The 22,304-nt window shown below is 51.5% G+C and overlaps 2 protein-coding genes across 7 annotated transcripts in view; one reads left to right on the top strand and one right to left on the bottom strand.

Annotated features, from left to right (window-relative positions):
* The window catches only part of ADCY6 (adenylate cyclase 6), a 21,206-nt gene extending 8,817 nt beyond the window's left edge, over nucleotides 1–12,389 (top strand). For all 6 annotated transcript variants that reach the window (XM_059403007.1, XM_059403008.1, XM_059403004.1 and 3 more), the window contains exons 3-22: nucleotides 1,314–1,463; nucleotides 1,809–1,930; nucleotides 2,024–2,135; nucleotides 2,273–2,400; nucleotides 2,915–3,073; nucleotides 3,151–3,292; nucleotides 3,397–3,525; nucleotides 3,798–3,823; nucleotides 4,076–4,223; nucleotides 4,466–4,563; nucleotides 4,741–4,828; nucleotides 5,004–5,120; nucleotides 5,362–5,520; nucleotides 5,809–5,987; nucleotides 6,897–6,932; nucleotides 7,014–7,143; nucleotides 7,461–7,724; nucleotides 8,545–8,749; nucleotides 9,546–9,670; nucleotides 9,886–12,389. In XM_059403007.1, coding sequence (XP_059258990.1) covers nucleotides 1,314–1,463; nucleotides 1,809–1,930; nucleotides 2,024–2,135; nucleotides 2,273–2,400; nucleotides 2,915–3,073; nucleotides 3,151–3,292; nucleotides 3,397–3,525; nucleotides 3,798–3,823; nucleotides 4,076–4,223; nucleotides 4,466–4,563; nucleotides 4,741–4,828; nucleotides 5,004–5,120; nucleotides 5,362–5,520; nucleotides 5,809–5,987; nucleotides 6,897–6,932; nucleotides 7,014–7,143; nucleotides 7,461–7,724; nucleotides 8,545–8,749; nucleotides 9,546–9,670; nucleotides 9,886–10,011 — 2,643 coding nt within the window. In that variant the 3' untranslated portion in view covers nucleotides 10,012–12,389. The remainder of the gene's footprint in view (nucleotides 1–1,313; nucleotides 1,464–1,808; nucleotides 1,931–2,023; nucleotides 2,136–2,272; nucleotides 2,401–2,914; nucleotides 3,074–3,150; nucleotides 3,293–3,396; nucleotides 3,526–3,797; nucleotides 3,824–4,075; nucleotides 4,224–4,465; nucleotides 4,564–4,740; nucleotides 4,829–5,003; nucleotides 5,121–5,361; nucleotides 5,521–5,808; nucleotides 5,988–6,896; nucleotides 6,933–7,013; nucleotides 7,144–7,460; nucleotides 7,725–8,544; nucleotides 8,750–9,545; nucleotides 9,671–9,885) is intronic.
* Nucleotides 12,390–12,399: 10 nt separating this feature from the next.
* SPMIP11 (sperm microtubule inner protein 11) lies at nucleotides 12,400–19,985 on the bottom strand. Its single transcript, XM_059404511.1, has 4 exons — nucleotides 19,932–19,985; nucleotides 14,372–14,537; nucleotides 13,385–13,529; nucleotides 12,400–12,965 (listed from the first exon to the last, which is right to left on the bottom strand). Exons 1-4 carry the CDS (start codon nucleotides 19,983–19,985, stop codon nucleotides 12,917–12,919), a joined length of 414 nt encoding a protein of 137 aa, XP_059260494.1. The 3' UTR covers nucleotides 12,400–12,916.
* Between the last annotated feature and the right edge of the window lie 2,319 nt (nucleotides 19,986–22,304).

Genomic DNA, 22,304 nt, shown 5'->3' with positions numbered 1-22,304 from the left:
GAGCAGGCTCCCTGCAGAGCAAGGAGCCCGATGTGGGACTCGATCCCAGGACGCTGGGATCATGACCTGAGCCGAAGGCAGCTGCTTAACCAACTGAGCCACCCAGGCGTCCCTGATGCCAGTTTTCGTTAGACTTGCTCTTTGGTGAGAGCTACTGATGCTGAGGAGGGCTGACCATCCTGAGATTGGGCTCCTAAGGCATCAAGAATTGAGGGTACCGGGGCACGGTGGCAACCCTTCCCAGGTGGAACATCATTAGTAGAACTGATGATTCCCAAGGCTGGGCGGCAAGAGTTTGCATGAGTGGAGGGAGTAGGAATCTTGGAAATCAAGAATGTACCGTGCAGTAAGGTTTGGACACAGGCTTTGGAGTCTTACTGTCTTGGATTCAAGTCCCATACCAGCTACTATTAGCTATGTGATCTTGGACAAGTTACTTAGCTTCTCTGTGCTGGAATGCCTTACCTTCCAAAATGAGGTACTGTTGTATGTTTCATAGAGTTAGGAGAAATCCATTAGGTACTGTATAAGAGGTAGCTATGGAAGTCAGGATGACTGGTACCTGGGTGGCTCAGTCATTAAGCGTTCTGCCTTTGCCTCAGGTTGTGATCCCAGGGTCCTGGGATCAAGCCCTGATTCGGGCTCGCTGCTCAGTGGGAAGCTTGCTTCTCCCTCTCCCATTCCCCCTGCTTGTGTGCCCTTTCTCACTGTGTCTCTTTCTGTCAATAAATAAATAAAACCTTAAAAAAAAAGAAGTCAAGAATATTAGACAGCCAACAGATTGGCTCCAATAATAGTAATAATAATAATAATATCAAGTTATGTCAGAGCAGGGAGGGATCTTAGACATCTTCTTATTGTCCTCTCTCCAGGTTCTAGATGAAGATACAGAGGCCCAGAGAGATGAGATGACTTGTCCTGGGCATTCATAGGGGGGTATAGCGCTCAAGTCTCCTGGGTGTTGTCCTGTGAGGAGAACCACGTGCAGAAGTTGCTGCATTTGTTCTTTGTCGGAGTTGATGGTGGGGCAGGAAATTGTAGTGTACTAGACACCGGCCCTGTGACCCCCCCCTTGCCTCTGCTGCCAGGAGTTGTGCAAAGGTCCCATTTCTAGCTGTACAGTGATCCAGGAAGGGGGCCAGAATCCTGTGGGAGAAGGGGGAAATGTGTCACAGGGGTTGGGACGGGGACAGACAGGGCACAGGATCCTGGTTTCCTCCCTGAGGGAACACATCCCCAGAGAGCCTGGTAGGTTGCACCTGTGCGTTGTGGGGGTGGGGTGGTCACCATCTGCCTCCGCCGCCCTCTTGCAGCTGGGCGCCAACATGCTGCTGTTCCTCTGCACCAACGTCATTGGCATCTGCACACACTACCCGGCGGAGGTGTCTCAGCGCCAGGCCTTTCAGGAGACCCGTGGTTATATCCAGGCCCGGCTGCACCTGCAGCACGAGAACCGGCAGCAGGTGGGGCTGCTCTCACTGTCCGAGGCCTTTCTGCTCCCCACCCCCCAGAGAACCACAGACTGGGTTCGTTGTCCCGCTCCATTTCGCGGAATAAGTGTGGATGGTTCCCTTGATGGTGTGTTACACAGGCCCTGGATGCTGGGGTTCCTGTGCTGCCTGAACGAGGGGTGAGGGGACGGGTAGATGGGAGCACCAGTGATATGTCTGCTGTAGGTGGGGCGATCCAGAAGGGAATCTCAGGTCTCCAGAGGGCTTTGGGAGGGCACTGGGGTGGTGGAGGCATCAGGAGGGATCACAGTATGAGGCCGAGAAGGTAGTGGTACCCTGTTGACACCACTGGTCTAGGAACGGCTGCTGCTGTCCGTGTTGCCCCAGCATGTTGCCATGGAGATGAAAGAAGATATCAACACAAAGAAAGAAGACATGATGTTCCACAAGATCTACATCCAGAAGCATGACAATGTCAGGTAGGGTGGGGGTGGGAGGAGACTGAGAGGGATGGGGGTCCTGGGAGTCTTTGAGGGCCAGGTGGTCCTTCTATCTTCTGCCACTGTCCACAGCATCCTGTTTGCGGACATTGAAGGCTTCACCAGCCTGGCATCCCAGTGCACCGCACAGGAGCTGGTCATGACCCTGAACGAGCTCTTTGCCCGGTTTGACAAGCTGGCTGCGGTGAGGGGGTGGGGGTTGGGGGGTGGGGCGAGCCTAGCCTTACTGGGGCAGCCTGATGCGGAGGGGACAGATGGTGACTCAGTGAGGGTGTTGGGTGGGCAAGAGAGTGAGCGACTCTCCCCAACTCTCCCCTTTAGGAAAATCACTGCCTGAGGATCAAGATCTTAGGGGACTGTTACTACTGTGTGTCGGGGCTGCCGGAGGCCCGGGCAGACCATGCCCACTGCTGTGTGGAGATGGGGGTGGACATGATCGAGGCCATCTCGTAAGCAGCGTTCCTCGCAGGCTTCCTGAGGCACCAAGGGCGCCTCAGCCAGCTCCTGTCGTCTACTATGTCCTCAGGACTTTTTCTCAGTTGTGGCTATTTCTCTGTCTTGGAGCTCTGTCCCCAGGGAGGGGACTGGATCCTTCTTCAGCCTGTGCAGCTTAGATCCCAGCCAGCCCGGCAGGCTCGGGGAGCCAGCGTGAGGGGATCTGGGCCGGTGTGAATGCTGGCTGAGCAGGTCTGAGGGGAGAATGGTGACTCCTCCCTTCCTAGCTCAGTTCCACGGGATGCTGCAGGGCCACAGCTGGTGAACACAGTTCTCATTTGTCCCTGAGACCCAGGCAGCCTTGTGCTCATGTCCAGCCAAAGGCTGTAGTCCTGTGCCCTGCGTCTGTGTCTGTCCCTGTCTGGCTTTGAGGGGAGTAAAGGGCCCGAGCTCTGGAGCGGGGTGGTGGAGGAATGGGGGGGGCACAACGACTGTGCCAGGAGCTGAAGCGGAGCCGCCTCCTCCCAGGCTGGTGCGCGAGGTGACAGGTGTGAACGTGAACATGCGCGTGGGCATCCACAGCGGGCGTGTGCACTGTGGTGTCCTCGGCCTGCGGAAATGGCAGTTCGACGTGTGGTCCAACGACGTGACGCTGGCCAACCACATGGAGGCGGGGGGCCGGGCCGGGTGAGTGTGGGGGCTGGGTGGTGAGGGGCGGGAGCAAGGTGGCCAAGCCCCGGTCTCACCCTCCTGTCCCTTCCCAGCCGCATCCACATCACCCGGGCCACGCTGCAGTACCTGAATGGGGACTATGAGGTGGAGCCAGGCCGTGGCGGTGAGCGGAACGCATACCTCAAGGAGCAGCACATCGAGACCTTCCTCATCCTGGGAGCCAGCCAGAAACGGGTCAGGACAGGGGGTGGGCAGGCAGGGAGGAGGGCAGATGTGCGGAGCAGACAGACCTCTGCTCTGGGCCCTTTTTCCGATCATGCGCCCGGCTGCCTTCACAGAAAGAGGAGAAGGCCATGCTGGCCAAGCTGCAGCGGACGCGGGCCAACTCCATGGAAGGGCTGGTGCCACGCTGGGCGCCTGACCGCGCCTTCTCCCGGACCAAGGACTCCAAGGCTTTCCGTCAGATGGTGAGCGGCTGCAGCACTAGGACTCGAGGCCTCGTTTTCCTGACGCTCTGTGCCCCGCTCCCTCTTCTGTTTTCCTTGTTCTGGTTCATACATCTTCATGTATGACGTCTGGTATTGGTGGCAGGAGGGATGACTTCATACCCGGGTCCCAAGGCCCCTAAAGTATGGGGGGTGGGGATTCCCCGCGCACACAGCTGAGGGTGGGGAAGGGATGATGAGGGCGAAGGTGGTCTGCTCTTCACCTCATTTGCACACTTTGTTCCTTTCTCCAGGGCATTGATGATTCCAGCAAGGACAAGTAAGTCAGGGTTATTGAGGAAGGAGGGAGGAAGCGAAGGGGAGAAGGCGCTTACACCCTGGGACAGGGCTGTGGGGAGCCGAGACCACCGAGACCCCCTCTTTCCTGGACCTTAGCTGTGTCGTGTGGGAGCAGGGGCCACACACCTACCTGCTCACTCTATTCTTGGGTGCTGCCCATGCCCGTCCCTTCTCGCTGCCCCTCATGGGGCAATGCTCATGCTCCTGGTGAGGCTCTGTGGTCTGCCCTCAGCCGGGGTGCTCAAGATGCCCTGAACCCCGAGGATGAAGTAGATGAGTTCCTGGGCCGCGCCATCGATGCCCGCAGCATCGACCAGCTACGGAAGGACCATGTGCGCCGCTTCCTGCTCACTTTCCAGAGAGAGGATCTTGAAAAGAAGGTTTGGGGGATCTGAGGACAGAGGGACGAGGGCTGGGTGAGGAGGGGATGTCCAGGCAGGGAAGGCCGAGCACAACTGAGGGAACAGGAGAGTTGTTTTGGGAATGGGGCGGGGGATGCCACAGGGCATAGGAGGGATTCCTCTCAACCAGGCCCCACTGCTCCCCCTCCCTGAGGCCCCTGGTAGTGCCCTGCGGCCTCCAGGACAGAGCCCAGCACCCAACTCAGCCTCCTCTCCCTCAGTACTCGAGGAAGGTGGACCCCCGCTTCGGAGCCTACGTCGCCTGTGCGCTGTTGGTCTTCTGCTTCATCTGCTTTATCCAGCTTCTCGTCTTCCCACAGTGAGAGCCCTGCCCCTCCTCACTCGGCTTCTCCTCCCTCCACCACTTCCCAGAACTTTCCTAAATACCCATGCAAGCTCGTGGTCCCTGGAGCCCCTACCCTGCCCATCTGGGGAGTGGGACAAGGATGCCCAGGTATTCCAGAGTAACATTGTTCCCGGCCTCCTTCTGCCGCAGCTCCACCGTGATGCTTGGCATCTATGCCGGTATCTTCCTGCTGTTGCTGATCACTGTGCTGACCTGTGCCGTGTCCTCCTGTGGCTCTGTACATCAGGGGTTCTTCCAGGGCTGGTCGGGGAGGGCTGGCTGGGCTGGGGGTGGTGAGGAGTTCCGCGGGAAGTGGGAGGAGGAGGCCAGGCCTGCCCCTGGGCCCCATCCCTGGTTGGCCTTACTCCTTGGCTGACACGGTCTCTAACTCTCTGCCCTTTGCCCGTCTGCAGCTCTTCCCCAAGGCCCTGCGCCGTCTTTCCCGCAGCATTGTCCGCTCTCGGGCACACAGCACTGTGGTTGGCATCTTTTCAGTCTTGCTTGTGTTCACCTCTGCCATCGCCAACATGGTAAAGGTCCAGTGGAAACTCTCTTACCCTGCGTCTGTGCCGAGCACTGCTCTGGGCTCTGGGGGTAGGCAGAGGGAGAAGACCCACGTCCTGCCCTCTGAGAGGTTAACTCCAGTCCTTCTTTCCTTGTTTTCTGTACCTCCTATCACCCCTCTACGAGAACTTTGACCTCCAGGGTATAAAGCACTGGGACATGGTCCCTGTAACTGCTCCCCTCCATGCTTTCCCCCAACTTTTGCAGTTCACCTGCAACCACACCCCCATACGAAACTGCGCAGCCCGGATGCTAAATGTGACACCCGCTGACATCACCACCTGTCACCTGCAGCAGCTCAATTACTCTCTGGGCCTGGACGCTCCCCTGTGTGAGGGCACCGCACCCACCTGCAGCTTCCCTGAGGTGTCCAAGCTGTGCTCTGGCGGGATGGGGTGGGGGGCGGGCCTGATCAGTGCTAGTGATTGACTCCTCTGCATCAGGCCTGGTGATGGGCACTGGGGGCCCAGATCTCACCAGAGTCCCTGCTGGGGTAGCAGCTAGAGACCCGAGTGTGGTGTAGGGTGGGGTGCGGAGGCTGAAGGAGCTTTGGGTGTGAAGTTGTGGAGGGGAGCACAGGGCTCTTTCTGCATGGGGTCGGGGTGCCGTGGCTTCTTACTTCATCCAACACCGCCTCTGCCATTGCCCACTCAGTACTTCGTTGGGAACATGCTGCTGAGTCTCTTGGCCAGCTCTGTCTTCCTGCACATCAGCAGCATTGGAAAGCTGGCCATGGTCTTTGTCCTGGGGCTCATCTATTTGGTGCTGCTTCTGCTGGGCCCCCCAGCCACCATCTTTGACAACTACGACTTGCTGCTTGGTGTCCATGGCTTGTGAGTTTATCCTCAGCCCCTTCAGTCCCCTAGGAGCTTCCTGACCCTGCTGGTCACTCTGGTGCCCAGGCCTCTTTGCCCTTGGAAGGCTGCCACTCACCCCCTCACCTATGGGGGAAAAGGAGGCCGTGGAGGAGCTCCCAACGTATGACTCCACAGTCACCCCAAGGAAACTCCAGTCCTGGGAATTCCCTGTATCTTTAGGCCAGACATTTGAAAAAAATTCCCTATCTCATTTGCATGGTTCCTTCGTAAGCATTTTCTTAACCACCTGTAGGTCACACAGCTGCTTGACGGCAGAGCCCAGGCTGGAACCAGAACTTCTGACTCTTACTTAGGGACACCACACTGGCTTTTTCTCTGCAAACCCCATCCCTTGTGATGTGGGGCCATAGCTTGGTGTGCTGGGAAAAGCCTCTGGAGTCACTTGGGTTTGAATCCCGCTCTGCCGCTCATTAGCTGTGTGACCTTGGACGGGTGAGTTAATGTCTCTGAGCCTCAGTTTCCTCATCTGTTAAATGGCAGTGGTGCCCGCATCACAGGTGATTGTAGAAGTGATGGCAACTCAACATTTGTTGAAGCCTTACTGCGCGCCAGTGCCATGCTGGGCCTTTTGTGCATGTTATTTAGATCACATCCCTCTTTTACCGATGAGAAAACAGGCCTAGACTTAAGCTGGTTGTTCTGGGTCACAGGGCAGGGCAGTAGAGGAGCTAGGAGTGGAACCTTCTCTTAACCTCTGCTCTTAATGAGTTCCTGTAGGCCAAAGTCCTGACCCAAAGTCCAGTGAGGACTTTGGCCTACAGGAACTTTTTTAAGATTTCGTGCTCTGAATCTCCCCTCCCCTCTGCCCTCCACCCAGCAGCCCAAAGGGAACCCATGACTTTGTTTCTTGTATCTTCCCACCAGGGCTTCTTCCAATGAGACTTTCGATGGGCCGGACTGGTGAGTGAGGGCTCTGGGGCAGGGAAGGGTAGGGCTGCCAGGCCTCTTTCACACACCGAGCTCACCTCTGCTCCCCCTCAGCCCAGCTGCCGGGAGGGTGGCGCTCAAGTACATGACCCCCGTGATTCTGCTGGTGTTTGCGCTGGCTCTGTATCTGCATGCCCAGCAGGTGGAATCAACTGCCCGGCTGGACTTCCTTTGGAAACTACAGGTGGCCGAGGGGGCTTCTGGTGGACGGGGAGGGTCCTGAGGACAGAATCTGGGCTGAGCCAGAAATGCAGCTCGTTGGCTGGCTGAGGCTCGGGCTGCCCAAGCCTGCTCTGGCTCCAAGCCTTCCCCGCGCCCATCCCCTAACCCCAGCCTTATCCCCTCCCTGCCCCTTTTACCCCTTTGCCTGTTCTTTAGGTCTCACCCGTCCATGCCTTCTTCTCCCCCCCCGATTCCCTCTGATGGCCGTCTCCAAGCCTTGGCCACCATACCTACCCCTTGTGAATGTTGGGCAGTGGGTGATGGGTGTGGTGTCCACAGGCAACAGGGGAGAAGGAGGAGATGGAGGAACTGCAGGCATACAACCGGAGGCTGCTGCATAACATTCTGCCCAAGGACGTGGCTGCCCACTTCCTGGCCCGGGAGCGTCGGAACGATGAGCTCTACTACCAGTCGTGTGAATGTGTGGCCGTCATGTTTGCCTCCATTGCCAACTTTTCTGAGTTCTATGTGGAGCTGGAGGCAAACAATGAGGGTGTCGAGTGCCTGCGGCTGCTCAATGAGATCATTGCTGACTTTGATGAGGTACTTGTCTGGTTGGCTGCTGCTGGTGGAGCAGCTGGGGGTACTGGGGGAGTAGGGAGAACTTTGGACGGGAAGGCCAGGATTGGAGGGGTGGCTGAGGGGGAAGGGAGTTTTGACGGGACCCAGAGATGTTGGCGTCAGGGTAAGGGTAGGTACAGTGGAGACAAGGCTGAAGACCCACCAAGGTGTCTGAGGTGGCAAGGAGGTCGGCCTCATTGGGGCAGGGTTGTCACTGCTGGGAAGCAAAGATCTGAGGATCTGTGGAGAGAACAAGCTAGGTACCAGCTGGATGTTACTGAAGGAGGAGGCAGTAATCCATGGGCAGAACCCCACGAGCCCGAGAAAGCAAGATGGGCCCCCGAATAGAGAAAATGGAAGCAAGCCCGAGGGGGTGTCCTGAATATCCAGGTCAGGAAGGGGCCATTCCTGACTGTTCGGGGGCCAAGGCACTTCTTCACTCTGGTGCTCAGTGGTGCTCAATTCCCCATAAAGTGACAGTCAGTCACATAAAGCGCCTGATGGCTAATAGCCCTTCTGGAGTTCTGGATTCTGCGAGGGAGCTCATGCAGCTGAGCCAAGCTATGAGCACCAGTCCTGGCCAGGGGTTCTGCCGACTGCCTGGTGAAGAGGCCTGTGCTCCTGGCGCCTCTGTCCTGCCTTGAGAACAATAGGTGGAAGGCGGTGGCTCCCTCCCTCAAAGGAGGGAAGCTGCTGAAACAGGGCAGGGAGAGGAGGCTAAAGCCTGGCAGGAGTGAGTGTGGGGCAGGGTGCGTGTGCTTGGCCGCTCTGCCACCCAGTGTGGCCTCCCCGTGCCGTGCAGATCATCAGCGAGGAGCGCTTCCGGCAGCTGGAGAAGATCAAGACGATCGGGAGCACCTACATGGCGGCCTCAGGACTGAACGCCAGCACGTACGATCAGGCCGGCCGCTCCCACATCACTGCCCTGGCAGACTATGCCATGCGGCTCATGGAGCAGATGAAACACATCAACGAGCACTCCTTCAACAATTTCCAGATGAAGATTGGTGAGATGGCCTGATTGCCTGGCAGCTCGTCCCAGGGCTGGGGGAGGCCAAGGAAGCGGGCCAGGGACGCATGGCATCCCGGATGCCCCGTCAGGAATCCTCTGGGATGTCCTTTTCTCCCACCTCCTGTCTCGTCTCATGTTTAGAATGGAGATCGTTTGTAAAGGGCCTACTGTGTGCTAGGTACTGTCCTAGACATTTTAATCTTCATGTTATCATCCCCTTTGACAGACAGAGACACTCAGATTAAATAACTTGGCCAAGGTCAAACAGCTGGTGGGGGGGGGGGGACTACCCTGGGATTCAAAACCAGGTTTAGTTAAGCTCCAGTACCTGTGCCCTTCCCTATGGCCAGTCTTGTAAGAGGCACTTCCTCTCGCCTGAGCTGGGGAGCTGGTGGGCGGGAGGAGCGGCTAACAGCATCACTCTGGTTTGAATTCTGGCTGTTCCACTTACTGGCTTATTTAGCACATTGCATCCTAAGGCTGGCTGTAAAAGGGGGACGATACGTACCATTTAGGGCTGTTGAGGGGATGAAATAATGGCATGCAAAATGCTTCCCAGAGGGGTTGGCACAGAGTGAGCATTCAGTGGATTTAGTTACGGCAATAACTGTCTCATCTCAGGGGAGCTCTTGGGACATGCCCAGCTCTGCCATTCTTTACAACCGGGATGCTTGTCTCTTTGTCACTTTTTTCTCTCAGTCCTTCTAAAGGTTCCAGGAGGTGGGAGGATTCCCCGGGCTGACCCTCGAATGTCCATTAGTCTCAGTTTTTTGCTGCTGTTCCCATTGCAGGGCTGAACATGGGCCCAGTTGTGGCAGGCGTCATTGGGGCTCGGAAGCCGCAGTATGACATCTGGGGGAACACAGTGAATGTCTCTAGCCGTATGGACAGCACGGGAGTCCCTGACCGAATCCAGGTGAGGGGGATGTGAGCAGAGGCTAGGAAGAGTATGGGTCCAGAGGGCTTCTACAGGTCCCTCTCTAAGGTCAGCGAGGACAGGGGTAGGGTGGTAGTGTTCTGTGATTGAGGTGGGGTTTGGGGGGGGGACTAGCATGATTAGAGAACCCCTGGACCCCTGCAAATGTAGCAGGAAGGATCCCAGACTAAATGGGTTCCCTTCCCATTCCTCAGGTGACCACGGACTTGTACCAGGTTCTAGCTGCCAAAGGCTACCAGCTGGAGTGTCGAGGGGTGGTCAAGGTGAAGGGCAAGGGGGAGATGACCACCTACTTCCTCAATGGGGGCCCCCCCAGTTAGCAGGGTCCAGCTACCAATTCAACTGTCAGGACCAAGGTGGGCATCTGAGTGGACTCTGTGCTCACTGGGAGGAGCTGTGGCAGGGGGCACCAGGCCTCCAGACCCTGCTGACCACAAAAGGGAACAACACCCCAGTAGGCTGTGCTTGGACCACACTTGCTAGTCTGCCCTCAGGCTGGTGAACAAGGATACCAAGAGGATTATGCAAGTGACTTTACTTTTCTAATTGGGATAGGGCTGTTGCCTCTTCCTTCCTTTCTTGGGAGCAGGGGAGGCAGCAGCTACAGAGGCAGCAGGAGCCCTCCTGCCTGAGGGATTAAAAATGGCAGCTTGCCAAGCCTGTCCTTCCCCTGTCTGTCTGGGCAACAGACTCAGGGCTGGGCCCTTTTTTTCCCTCTTTTTCCTGGGAATATTTTGTACAAAGACTGGGGCAGGCATGAGAAGTGCCTATTCCATGCTTGCCTCTGCTATGCCTGCATCCCCAGCACTGGCCTTGGGTACCCCACCCCAGTAAGGTCTCCCTTCTAGGCACAGGGCGGAGGAGGGAGATGCTCTGGGGACCCAGCTCTGTCCGTATTTCAGGGGAATGTCTCCATTTGCCAAATCCTAGTCCCATGATCTGTCCCCAAAGGGGAACAAAGGGACTTTTGACAGCTCAGATTTAGCCCCGGTTCCTGCACAGCTCCAGGGAAAGGGGCATCTGGCCTCATTGGTACTGTGAAAACGCCCAGCCAGAGAGCGAGCATGTGTGTGGGGATTCAGAAGATCAGGAGTTGAAAGTTCACCTGCAGGTGCCAAAGAGAGCAGGCCAGCCAGGGAGTGGGGTGGTACCAGACTCTTGATCTCAGGACCCCCCTGGGGTCATGATCAGGTACCTCTGCCCCTGTGCACTCTTGCTGTCTGCTGGCAAGGGGGCACAGAGCATCTCTACCCATTCTGTTGCCAAATAGAAAAGGGTCAGGGCATGGAGGAGGATGACCCTGATCACAAACCTGTCCTCCCAAGTCTCTGGCCCTGGGGAGGGCCTGTGTGTCTGTGTAATGCGTGTGCATGTCGGCCTTTGTGTGTGTATCTGTTTCCCAGGTCTGTGTGTGTCCTTGTGCTCCTCCTCAGCTCTCCACCTGGGGTTACCTCTCTCCTGTGGGCCTCTGTCTTCTGGGAATAAGGCAGGGTTTCTGATTTCAAGGGACGAAGAGAGATGCCTACGTTGCACAGGAGTGGCATGGGGTGTGGTAGCAAGAGGAAGGTGCCCCTGGGGAGAGCAGTCCTTTTTGTGCCAAATCCCTAAGTGCCATTTGGGGGCCGCATGTGCAGCACGACTGTCTCCCCGCCTCAGGCAGGGACCCAAGCGCCTGCTTGAGCCTCCGTGCTCCCTGCACTTGAACTGTCTGGGGTTTGGTGGGCAGAGGCTCAGGAATTTCCTGGGTTCCCCATCTGGGGGTATACTTTGGGACAGAGGTAGCATGGGGTCTCTCTGAGGACCCAGATACTGGTACTAGGGGGTGGGGCAAGGGAACCTGAAACTTGGCGTTCCACAGCCTTCCATCTCAGTCTAGCATGTTCCTGGCTTCCCAGTCCCCATGAAGCCTGTAAGGGCTAGGAGGAGGATTGGAAGGTCGGACTCTAGATTCCCTTCCTATATCTGCCTTCCTTTTACTCCTTTCCCTGCAACCTCCTTGCCTCAGGCCTGAATTAGTTGGTGCCTTGGTTTCTCTGTCTGTACCAATTTAAGCCAGAGCCATTAGCCTGCATTTGAAGATCATTTTGTCTGGGAGGTGGTGAGAGAGACGGAGGAGAGAGGGTCCCAGAGTTACTGGGTTTGGGGAATGGAAGGGGTAGGGAGTACTTTTGCCCTTCCTCGTGCCCTTTCAGACTCCCGCTCCTTTCAGAGACCTGGTTTCGGCTCAGATTGCCTCCCTGAGGGATCTTCATGCATCTACCAAATGGGCCATCAGGCACTTCATTAGCCATGGCAGGAGGAGGGCGCAAGACTAGTTGGTCTGGACAGAAAATCCACTTCCTTTCCCTAGCCATATCCCTGGATAGGAAGGGACTGCTTGGAGCCCTGGGGCGGGGTGAGGATGTAAGGAGACCAGAGTGGGAAGACCTCAGTCTTCGGTGACTTGTCTTTGCTTCTTGCCAAGTGGGAGGGGCCTGTCCACACCCTGACTCCCCATACCACAGTGCCAGCCATGCCCTTCTCCTGGGCTACCATCGTCCCCTTTCTCACCAGATGTTGGGGAAGTCAGTGAATGGGAGGCCCATGGACTTTGGTTTTATAATGTAACCACTGTGGGGGGGGAGGGTGGTGTATCATGTATTTCCGTGAAATATTTAATATATTTAAATATCAATAAAATCAAATTCTTTGTAAAATTCTTAGCTCTCTGAAGATGTTCTGGGCCCTGGGTTGGGTCAGAGCCAGAGGCAGACACTTAACTGGGTACAGGAGGTAGCCTCCTGCCGGAGGGCTCTGTGAGCCTTTTCCTCAGTGGATAGAAGGCTTCTTCTGGTTTTCTCGCTGCCAAGGTGAAGTTGCAGTCTTCAGAGAGCATGACTACTCTAGGCCCTTCATGAGGACCAGTGTGTGTCTTCCCAGACTTGTTATTCTGACACCTGCCATTCGTGAGGTCAAGACCCCCTCGATGGTCTTTTCTGTATCCTGGCCCCTCCCAAACACCAGCTTTGGATTCGCATACAGCTGATCTCACAGGAATTTGGGCATGAGAATGACTTCCCTCTGCCTCACTCCCAGTGCACACGAGTGACTTCTGGTCCAATTTGTTTACTCTGTTTTTGTGATCCCTCCTCCCATTAGTCAGTCAGTGGAACCAGGACACCCTCTCCCACTTTTTCTTTGCCCTGCTTCCACAGTTCATCTTGCCCTTCCGTAAACACATCCTGCTCAATATAGACTGAAGTTTCTGTCACTAAGAACAGAGTGATCCATGAACCTGGAAAAGAGAGAGAGGGTCTCAGATCCGGCCAGGTCAGGCTGGTCTGTGTGGTGGTGTCCTTAAACATCACTTAAGACTGCCTCAGGGCAGAGAGGGCAGGGGCAGTGATAAGGAAGTATGGCTACTATAATGACTGGTGGTTGGAGGGTGGGAGGCAGCCATGAAGGGAGCAGAGGCATCCCCGGACTTCCTAGGAAAGCTATAGACACTTATCTTGTGCTTGCCCCAAAAGGCACAGCCACAAGGTGAAGCACAAAGATACAAACAGATCTTTAACTCCTTTGAACGCCGGATTCTGGGGCCAGCTATCTCTGGTAAGACCCTAACTGAGAAGAGCTAAGACAGTCTCTAAGGATTTCAGTGAAGGGAGGGAAGACTTCCCTTAGTCTCCTCACCCTCATCCATCCCAGCCTAACCTGGTCATTGGGCTTTTGATGAGGCAGTGGCGGGGGCTTCGGATCCATGGCATGGTTTCCTCTGGGCACACTCCTGCATCATGGGACCGCCAGAAGCTGAAGTTTTGAGCATCAGTCAAGGGGACTCTGAAGACCTGATTGGGGACTAAATGGTTGGAGAAGGACGGGTTATCCAGTATTTTCAAGTTCTTTCTCCCTTTAGTGCCTCCCAGCAGCACAAGCCCAACCAAGCAACTGGGCCTGACCAGGTGCTGAAAAGTCCTGGGACTCTGGCCACCACACCCAGCTTCACTTCCGGATTCCAGCATCTCACACCCTTTGTGGTCAGTTGAATCAATCTTGGTTCTTCCTGCTTCTACTAAGCCTATCTCCCAGAGAGCTTCCCCAAGTGCTAGTAAGATGGTAGAAAAGCAGGTGGTCAGCTCACTTGGGAAATGTGCAAGATGGGTCTACTCTACTGGCTTCCCCTACTCCCTACCCCCAGGCTTAATCATCCTCTTTCCCTTCCCCCTTCTCTGAAAAAATACCTTCCTTTGCTCATTCTGGTAATTCTCTGAAACTAAGCAATGATACCACCTCATCTGTAAATACTGCTAGTAGATTAATTTATCCAGTGCCTATCATGTTCTAAATGTATTCGGTGTTCTTAAGATTTTAAAATAGTATCAGACTTACCTACAGCCCAATTGTTCTTTACAAACTCAGGCATATCTATTCTGCCCCTAGCATGGTGCCCACTCCAAGATATTTTCATGTCTTTAATTTTTTTAAGTCTTTATTTGAGAGAGTGCGCGCGCGTGCGCTATAGAGAGAGAGAGAGAGAGAGAGAGAGAAGTGGGGGAGGGGCAGAGGCAGAACCAGGCTTTCCACTGAGCAGGGAGCCGGATCAGGGCTAGATCCCAGGAGCCTAATCCCAGGAGCCCCAGATCATGACCTGAGCCAAAGGCAGAAGTTTAACTGATGGAGCCGCCCAGGCTCAATACTTACATGTCTTTAACAACACCTTCTTTACAGCTTCGTGGTACCTTGTGTGGCTATTCTGGTGCACGGAATAATTCCCATCTTCTGGGATAATAGGGGGAAGCCTAGTGGGTGCCAGTTCCTTCTGGTCTGAAACAAGAGCAGACTTGTTATAAGTAGTTAGCAAATGGGGCTATTTGATTTTCTGAGTCTCTAGTCTCCTTGCCAGCCAGGCACAAGGCAGGGATCTCTCCTAGCCACTCAAATCTGATCTTACGATCTCAGATGTAAAATTACGATGCCTGTGTCAGGAAGGAGTGGGGGAGGGAGAACCCAGTGATCATGAGACCTCCCTCACCATTCCCTTGCTTCTCTCCAGACTCCTGGGTTTTGAGTGGCCTCCTACCGGAACCAGGATATTGACAGATACTTAGGGTTAGTGCCGGTAAAAAAGGTCCTTTATCTGGATGGATACTCATTCGCTGGAATTGGCATATTTGCAGAACTTTAATTGGTCTAATAGGGGAAGTTATGTTTTAGCTAAGTCTTGGAGGATAAGGAGGAGTCCGTGGGACATAGTGGTATCAGGAAGAGCATTTCAGGCAGCAGGATAGCAAGTGTGTAGAAGATAGAAGCTGTAGAGAGGTTTCAGCTTGCTATTGAGTTGGAGCCTGACTAGTGGGAGGCAAAGTGGAAAGGGGCTTGAAAAGTTTAGTATAGAGTAGAATAAGTTAAGCTACAGTAGAGCAGGGCAGTGTAGACCTAGCATTCTTCTTCTTCTTCTTTTTTTTTTTTTTAAGATTTATTTGAGAGAGAGAATGAATGGGGAGAGGGGCAGAGGGAAAGGAAGCAGCAGACTCCTCACTGTGCAGGGAGCCCAATGCAGGACTTGGTCCCAGGACCCGGAGCCAGAGGCAGACACTTAACTGACTGAGCCATCCAGGTGCCCCTAGACCTAGCATTCTTATGGGGATTTGGGTATCTCCGCCGAAGCAGAACTGGAATCTCACTATGGAGGCTGAAAAGACCAAGCTTCCTTACCCAGATTGGAATGTTTGTATTCTTCCTAAATTTATATATTGAAAACCCAGTTCCCAAGGTGACAGTATTTGGAGGTAGGGCTTTTTGGGAGTGATTAGGTCACAGGGTAGAGCCCTTATGAATGAAATTAGTGCCCTTATAAAAGAGGCCTCAGAGAGCTCTGTCGCCCCTCCCACCACAGGAGGGCACAATGAGAAGTCTGCAACCTGAAAGAGGGCGCTCACTGCACCACCCTGGCTCACTGATGTCAGACTCCCTGCCTCCAGAACTGCGAGAAATAAACCTTTGTTGTTTACAAGCTACCCAGTCTATGGCATTCTGTGACAGCAGCCCAGATAGACTAAAACGCCAGGCTCCCTTGCAGCAAGGGCATGGCCAAAGACTTTTGGCTAGGCCAAACCCGCCTGCTTCAGATTCTGAATCAAAGTGGAAGGTTGCAAAGAAGCAGGGGCTATATAGAGTCTTTTTCTACTAATGGGAAGTTGTAGCAGTGAGGCTGCATTTTATTTCTAGCAGCACATTCAGAGCCTGGGGTCCTTGGCAGCAACAGTGCCTACCACGGTACCGAACACAGCAGTGTCTACGCCCAACCAGGTCTGCAGCAGGATTCTGGTTACTGTCCACCAAACTTGCTTCTCTGTTCCTTTTACAGCTTTTATGTACTTCCCAATATTCTTTTAAAAAAAACTAATTTATTGTAAGATTGACATACAAGTAGTTGTATTTAATACGTATAGCTTAATGAATTTGGAGGTAAGTGAAACCACCTCCACAATCTGTGGAGAAACTTTTGAAACCACCACCACAATCTAGGTCATAAACATCTATCCCCTCCAAAAATTTCCTCCCGCCATCTTTATTATTATTATTTATTTTGTGATAAGGACATTTAGCAGAAGATCTGTGCTCTTAGGAATTTTTAAGTATATAATGCAGTATTAACTATAGGTTCTCTAATGTACAACAGATCTCTAGGATTTATTCATCTTATGTAACTGAGACTTTGTACCCTTTGACTACTGCCCCTCCATGTCTTCCTCCCCGTGAACCTCTGGCAGCCACCATTCTATTCTCTGTTTCTACAAGTGTGATTACTTTAGATTCTTCATCTAAAAGGTGACATAGTATTTGTCTGTCCTTGTCTTCCTTATTTCACCTAGCATGTCTTCCAGGTTCACCATGTTGATGCAAATGGAAGGAATTCCTTCTTAATTTTAAGGCTGAATAATGTTCCATGGTGTGTGTGTGTGTGTGTATATACCCCATTTCTTTTTTTTTTTTAAAGGTTTTATTTATTTATTTGACAGAGAGGAATCACAAGTAGATGGAGAGGCAGGCAGAGAGAGAGAGCCCGATGCGGGACTCGATCCCAGGACCCTGAGATCATGACCTGAGCCGAAGGCAGCGGCTTAACCCACTGAGCCACCCAGGCGCCCCCCATTTCTTTATCCATGTGTGCATGGATGGACATTTATGTTGCTTCCATGTCTTGGCTACTGTGAATAATGCTGCAATGAACATGGGAGTGCAGAGATCTCTTTGAGATCGTAATTTCAATTCCTTTGGATATATATCTAGAAATAGCATTTACTTTTACTTTTTTGAGGAACCTCCATAGTGTTTTCCATAGTGGCTACACCAGTGTACGTTCCCATCAATAGAGTACAAAGGCTCCCCATTTTCTCCACATCCTCACCAACATGTTATCTTTTTTTTTTTTTTTTTTTTAACAATAGCCACTTTTACAGGTGTGAGGTGGTATCTCACTGTGGTTCTAATTTCCCTGAAGGTTAGTGATGTTGAGTATCTTTTAATATGTCTGTTGACCATAAATGTGTCTTCTTTGAAGAAACGTCTACTCCGATCTTATGCCAATTTTTAATCCGTTTTTTTCTTCTTTTGAGTTAGAAGAGTTTCTCATGTATTTTGGATATTAGTCCTTTATCCCAATATATGGTTTGCAACTATTTTCTCCCATTTGGTAGGCTGCCTTTTCATTTCATTTCCTTTGCCTCACAGAGTCGTTTACTTTGATGTTATCCCACCAATATTCTTTCAATAAATTCATGTTCTGCTTCAGCAGGCTAGATTTGACTTGTATCTCAGAATCCTGAGCTTGTCAGGAATTGGACCAAAGTTTGCCATTCTCCGGAAATTGTTTCGATCACAGACTAACCTCTGGTGGAGAATAGGGATGCCTCTCTTCTGGAGTATTTCCCGAGCTCCTGCTTTTCCCTTCATTCTGGCTTGATCCCACCCATTCTTTTCTGTACCTCCTTCCCCACTTTTGCACCCCATTCTTTGAGAATGATCCTGCCAGAGTGGAGCACTGTTTGAAACCCCTCCTTTGACAGCGGAAGATTTGGAGAGGTGCCAGAAGTTCTGGAAGCCTGAACTGAACTGAATCAGGGGGCTGATCTGTACTTCATCACAGGTTACAGCAATGAGGGGCCAGTTCCCAGAAGCAGTGTCATTTGACTTTGGGCAAGGTGGGAGGTGCCAGAATGTGTGTGGCCAAGTAGATACGTTCTGAGGAGAAAGAGTAAGAGCATATTCCTTGTGGGCAATGGGACCTTGACTGCGAGTAATGTCTGGGTGCAGGTAATTGTACAAGATCTTTATCTGGTCATGAGGCCTCAGACTGATAGTCTGTGAGGGTATAGCTGGGTGATATTCTCTATTATCTCAGTTTCTAAGTGGTAGGCTCCCAGCTTTCCATTTAAATGGTTACTGTGTACTGGGAGGTGTGCTGGGCAGTGTCACCCATTTGGATGCCTTCCTCCTGAATCAAGCACCAGTTGGCACACTCTTCGGGTTGATTTTTGGCAAGCTAGAAGATATTTTTGGTAACCCATAGTTTCTCCCAGCTGCCAAGTTTTGGAAGCCACTTGGGGTGAAGGGTGGTGAGCTGTAGGGAAGAATCATGCCACAGCTACTGGGAGTGGGCATGTTCTGGGTAGGGGGAGACAATGAGTTCTTGATAAGCAAACTACACTGTGGCAAGGTAGATGAACTCATTATTTTGTGGGTAGAGAGTGTGAGAGAGGTTCTCCATCCACCCAGTCAGTATCATGCTCCACATAGTTTTCAGTGATAAGTAGATACGAAGGGCCCTGACAGTTTCTTCTAGAACTGGGCCATAAATTGGGAGTTGCCATAAGACCACATCTACTACTTTGGATGTACTATGAAGGACATTGGGGTGGTACAGAAGTACTTGGGTGGATCTTCCACTCAAATTAACGTCACAGATTTGTCAATACTACAGGCTTCCTAGGACCACTGGGGCACTCACAAAATCATCCTTATCCACTGATGTGCCTGTTGCCTCTGGTTAGTTGTAAGTGGGACTAACAGGCCTCGATGTTTTCAGGTTGAAGAATTTTTGGAATGGGTCTACCTCAATGGCTCCCAGAATTCTGACTTCTGTGTTAGAACACTTGCCTGGCTGTTCCAAATGCCTAGTACATAATGGTGATAATATCTAACACACATTACTTGGAAGCTGGTGTGGCTGCAAGCAGAGTGTTACCGCCCTGACTAGAAATTCGCATAAGATCAGTTTGAGAGAAAAATGCAGTATTGTACATAAAAAATAACTCTTATCTAGGATTTCCTATTAGATGTTGGGCATCAATCCCTTGAAGTTGGCTGGAGCAATAACATAGAGGGAAATTTGCTGAAATGTGTTTGGAAGCCTATCTTGCATTTATTGTCTTTCCTGACACAAGGAAATTGTCAGTGCATTGGGAGGAAGTGGACATGAGCATGAGCCCAGGGAACTAGGGCACATTTTACCTCCATGTCCAAAAGTACCTTCCTCAAAGTGGTGTACGTGTTCAGGATTCTGAACACAGGAAGTAGATGGGGCATGGGATAACAGAGAAGTTCGTGTTGGCTGTAGACTGCTGATGTACAAGGGGCTACCTGGATCTTCTAGAGATGGTAATGATAAACCAAGCTAACAGTGAATGCATTCAGCACAGCTACAAAAGGTAGGTACTAGGGGCCTGGGTGGCTCAGTGGGTTAAAGCCTCTGCTTTCGGCTCAGGTCATGATCCCAGGGTCCTGGGGTCGAGCCCTGCATCAGGGCATCAGGCACCTCTGCTCCACGGGGAGCCTGCTTCCTTCACTCTCTCTGCCTCCTTCTCTCGCTACTTGTGATGTCTGTCTGTCAAATAAATAAATAAAATCTTTTTGTAAAAAAAGGTAGGTACTATTGTTATCTTATTTTACAAATAGGGAAACAGAGTCCCAGAGTTTAGTGATTTGCCCAAGTTCACTAAACTAGCATATGACAGATATATGAATTTAACTGAAGCAGTTTGACTCCAGGACCCATGGTCTTAACCACCACCCTAACCTGTTCTTGAAATCATCTAATCAGGGCTTCCAGGCAAGACAAAGGACTATGGGAAAACATAAACTGATAGAACTTAGCCTCTTGCTAGAATCCCTTGTGTGCAACTCCTTGGGGGACCTGTCAAAGGGGTCTGCTCACCCTAGAAGCAACCTCGAATTGGGTGGGGCACATGATACCCATTACCTTGTTCCAGAAGCAGATCCCTGCCTCAAACTCCACTGAAATGTGGAGTGTCATTTCCTATGTCCAGTACTGGTGCAACAGAGAGGACTGAACCCGGTGGGCCACTCTGCAATAGACTGGACCACTCCCAGTAGGGAAAACCAGTGAGGAAAGTCTGAGCCTCCATGAAAAAGTGGCCTATTTGCTGCTATACAGAGGTAGTCACCCATCTTGGAGGTGCCTACTACACCTTAGACTTTGGCAGATTGAAGCTATGAGTATCTTGAGTGTCTTCTCTAGTTTCAGGCAGATAGGGATGATGGTCTGTAGCAGCTACAAGACATATCGGTTGTTTACAAGATACAGTTCCTTTTTTTTTTTTTTTTAAAGATTTTGTTTATTTATTTGACAGAGAGAGAGACAGACAGAGAGAGCAAATACACACACAAGCTGGGGGAGTGGGAGTGGGAGAAGCAGACTCCCTGTCGAGCAAGGAGCCGGGCACAGGAATTGATCCCAGGACCCTGAGATCATGACCTGAACAAAAGGCGGCCTTTTGACTGAGACACCCAGGCACTCCAGGGTCCATGTCTATAACTTCAGAAGGTTTACCTGTTTGGAAAATTAGAGGGGCTTAGGGGCTTTGGCCATTTCATTCTGCGCTGAATTGTGCCATTCCTGCTCATGTTTGAAAAGCCAGAACTGGGCGCCTGGGTGGCTCAGTGGGTTAAGCCGCTGTCTTAACCAGCGGTTAAGGTCCCAGGGTCCTGGGATCGAGTCCCATATCTGGCTCTCTGCTCAGCAGGGAGCCTGCTTCCCTCTCTCTCTCTCTGCCTGCCTCTCTGTCTACTTGTGATCTCTGTCTGTCAAATAAATAAAATCTTTGGAAAAAAAAAAAAAGATCACCTAAGGGTATTTAAAAAAAAAAAAAAAAGAAAAAGAAAAGCCAGAACTACAGTGCCCTCTGCTGGAGCCTAAGAATGGCATCCTCAGCTGTTTCCTAACAGGTGGTCACCAAACAGGCCATTGGAAGAGATCAGAAAACCTAGAAGACTAAGCAAAGAACATTCCAGTCAGAGTGGGGAAAACCATCTATTATATCTTCTGAGAGGATCCAGAAAATGAGAAGGCAAGTGAGACATGCTCAACGTTTACCACATTACCATATACTTGAGACTTAGTCTTTCTTAGAAGAGATTCATTTAGAACTGCAAGAGCAACTCAGTGAGTTCCTGGGAAGAGGAATGACAAAAGCAGCAATGGAGGAAGATGTGTGGAGCTTGGACGTCATTGTGTCTGTGGCTAGAGGGCTGTTGCTAGAGAGTCTGGCAGGGAAACATCATTTGTTTCAAGACAAAGACAAGCATATCTTTTCCTATCACCACCATCAACTTGCCTCTGAGATACTTATCAGTGGGAAATGTCCCAAGTGTGTAGATTTGTGTTATGACGAGGTTCACCCTCACCTAGGGTTTTCATGTAACAGGGGAAGGGAATTGTCTCAGCAAAGGGCCAAATAAGAGTTAATTTGTCTGAAATCAAGACCACAAAAATGTGGACCAAGAGGACTGTCTAGGTATGAAGCTTAGACTGGAAAGCAGAGTTCAAAGCAGGTGGCAAGATAGAGTCTGCAAAGGAAAGGACAGACAAAGGGCCAAGTTCCTTAGGGCAGGACAGAGAAGAGAACCTTAGACATTCAAGAGACCAGGGCATAAGGTGAACAAACTCTGAAAGCTGGACTGAACCTGTGGGGTTCATGAATATTACGATCAGGAAAGATGAGTCTGGGAGGGGAGGAATCTATGATTGGTGGATATTTGAGTTCTGGTCACTGGTCAGGGGTGTTCTTCTGTGGATAGCTATAACTGGATGAAAAATCCTTTGAAGTAAGTCAGCCAGTATTTGTTGCTTCTCAAGGAAATTTATTTGTTAAAAATATTGCTCTCCAGGTATCCTATCCTGGCCAGTATGTCTTGAGAAGGGGACAAGACTATTTCAGTCATAAGAAAGGCATATATTCCACATGTATATAGTAACTTATACGTTATGGTCTATACCTTTTCATGCATTTATCTATTGTACAGTTTTATGTGCTAAGTCTTAGGTGCATTACATACATGATTTCATTTAATCTCTACAACAAATCTATAAGGCATTATTATCTCCATTTACAGGCAAGGAAACTGTGGCACTCTGAATTTGCTTAGTGTGGGTTAACCCCCTGAATCTGAACAACTTTGGGTACCTGATAAACCTGAGTTTATGAAGTCAAGGATAGACCAAAGTATGCTCTCCACACTGTTTCCCTCATTTTTTTTTCTTCTATTTTGGTTCTTTATCATAGAAGGAAAAAAAAGGAAGGAGGCAGAGACTTGTAGAATATTTGGTTACATG

Source organism: Mustela nigripes, chromosome 6 (assembly GCF_022355385.1).
Source record: "Mustela nigripes isolate SB6536 chromosome 6, MUSNIG.SB6536, whole genome shotgun sequence".
NCBI lineage: Eukaryota > Metazoa > Chordata > Mammalia > Carnivora > Mustelidae > Mustela > Mustela nigripes.
This window is presented reverse-complemented; position numbering and strand designations above follow the sequence as displayed.

Bases quoted from the DNA above. Each gene is read 5' to 3' on its own strand.
- SPMIP11 (XM_059404511.1), bottom strand. From the start codon at position 19,985: ATGACACTCCACATTTCAGTGGAGTTTGAGGCAGGGATCTGCTTCTGG. The intron at 14,538-19,931 runs GTAATGGGTATC...AAAATCAAATAG, and splicing joins GGATCTGCTTCTGGAACAAG to CCCCATTTGCTAACTACTTA. The intron at 12,966-13,384 runs GTTAGGCTGGGA...TCTCTTTTCCAG, and splicing joins ATCAAAAGCCCAATGACCAG to GTTCATGGATCACTCTGTTC.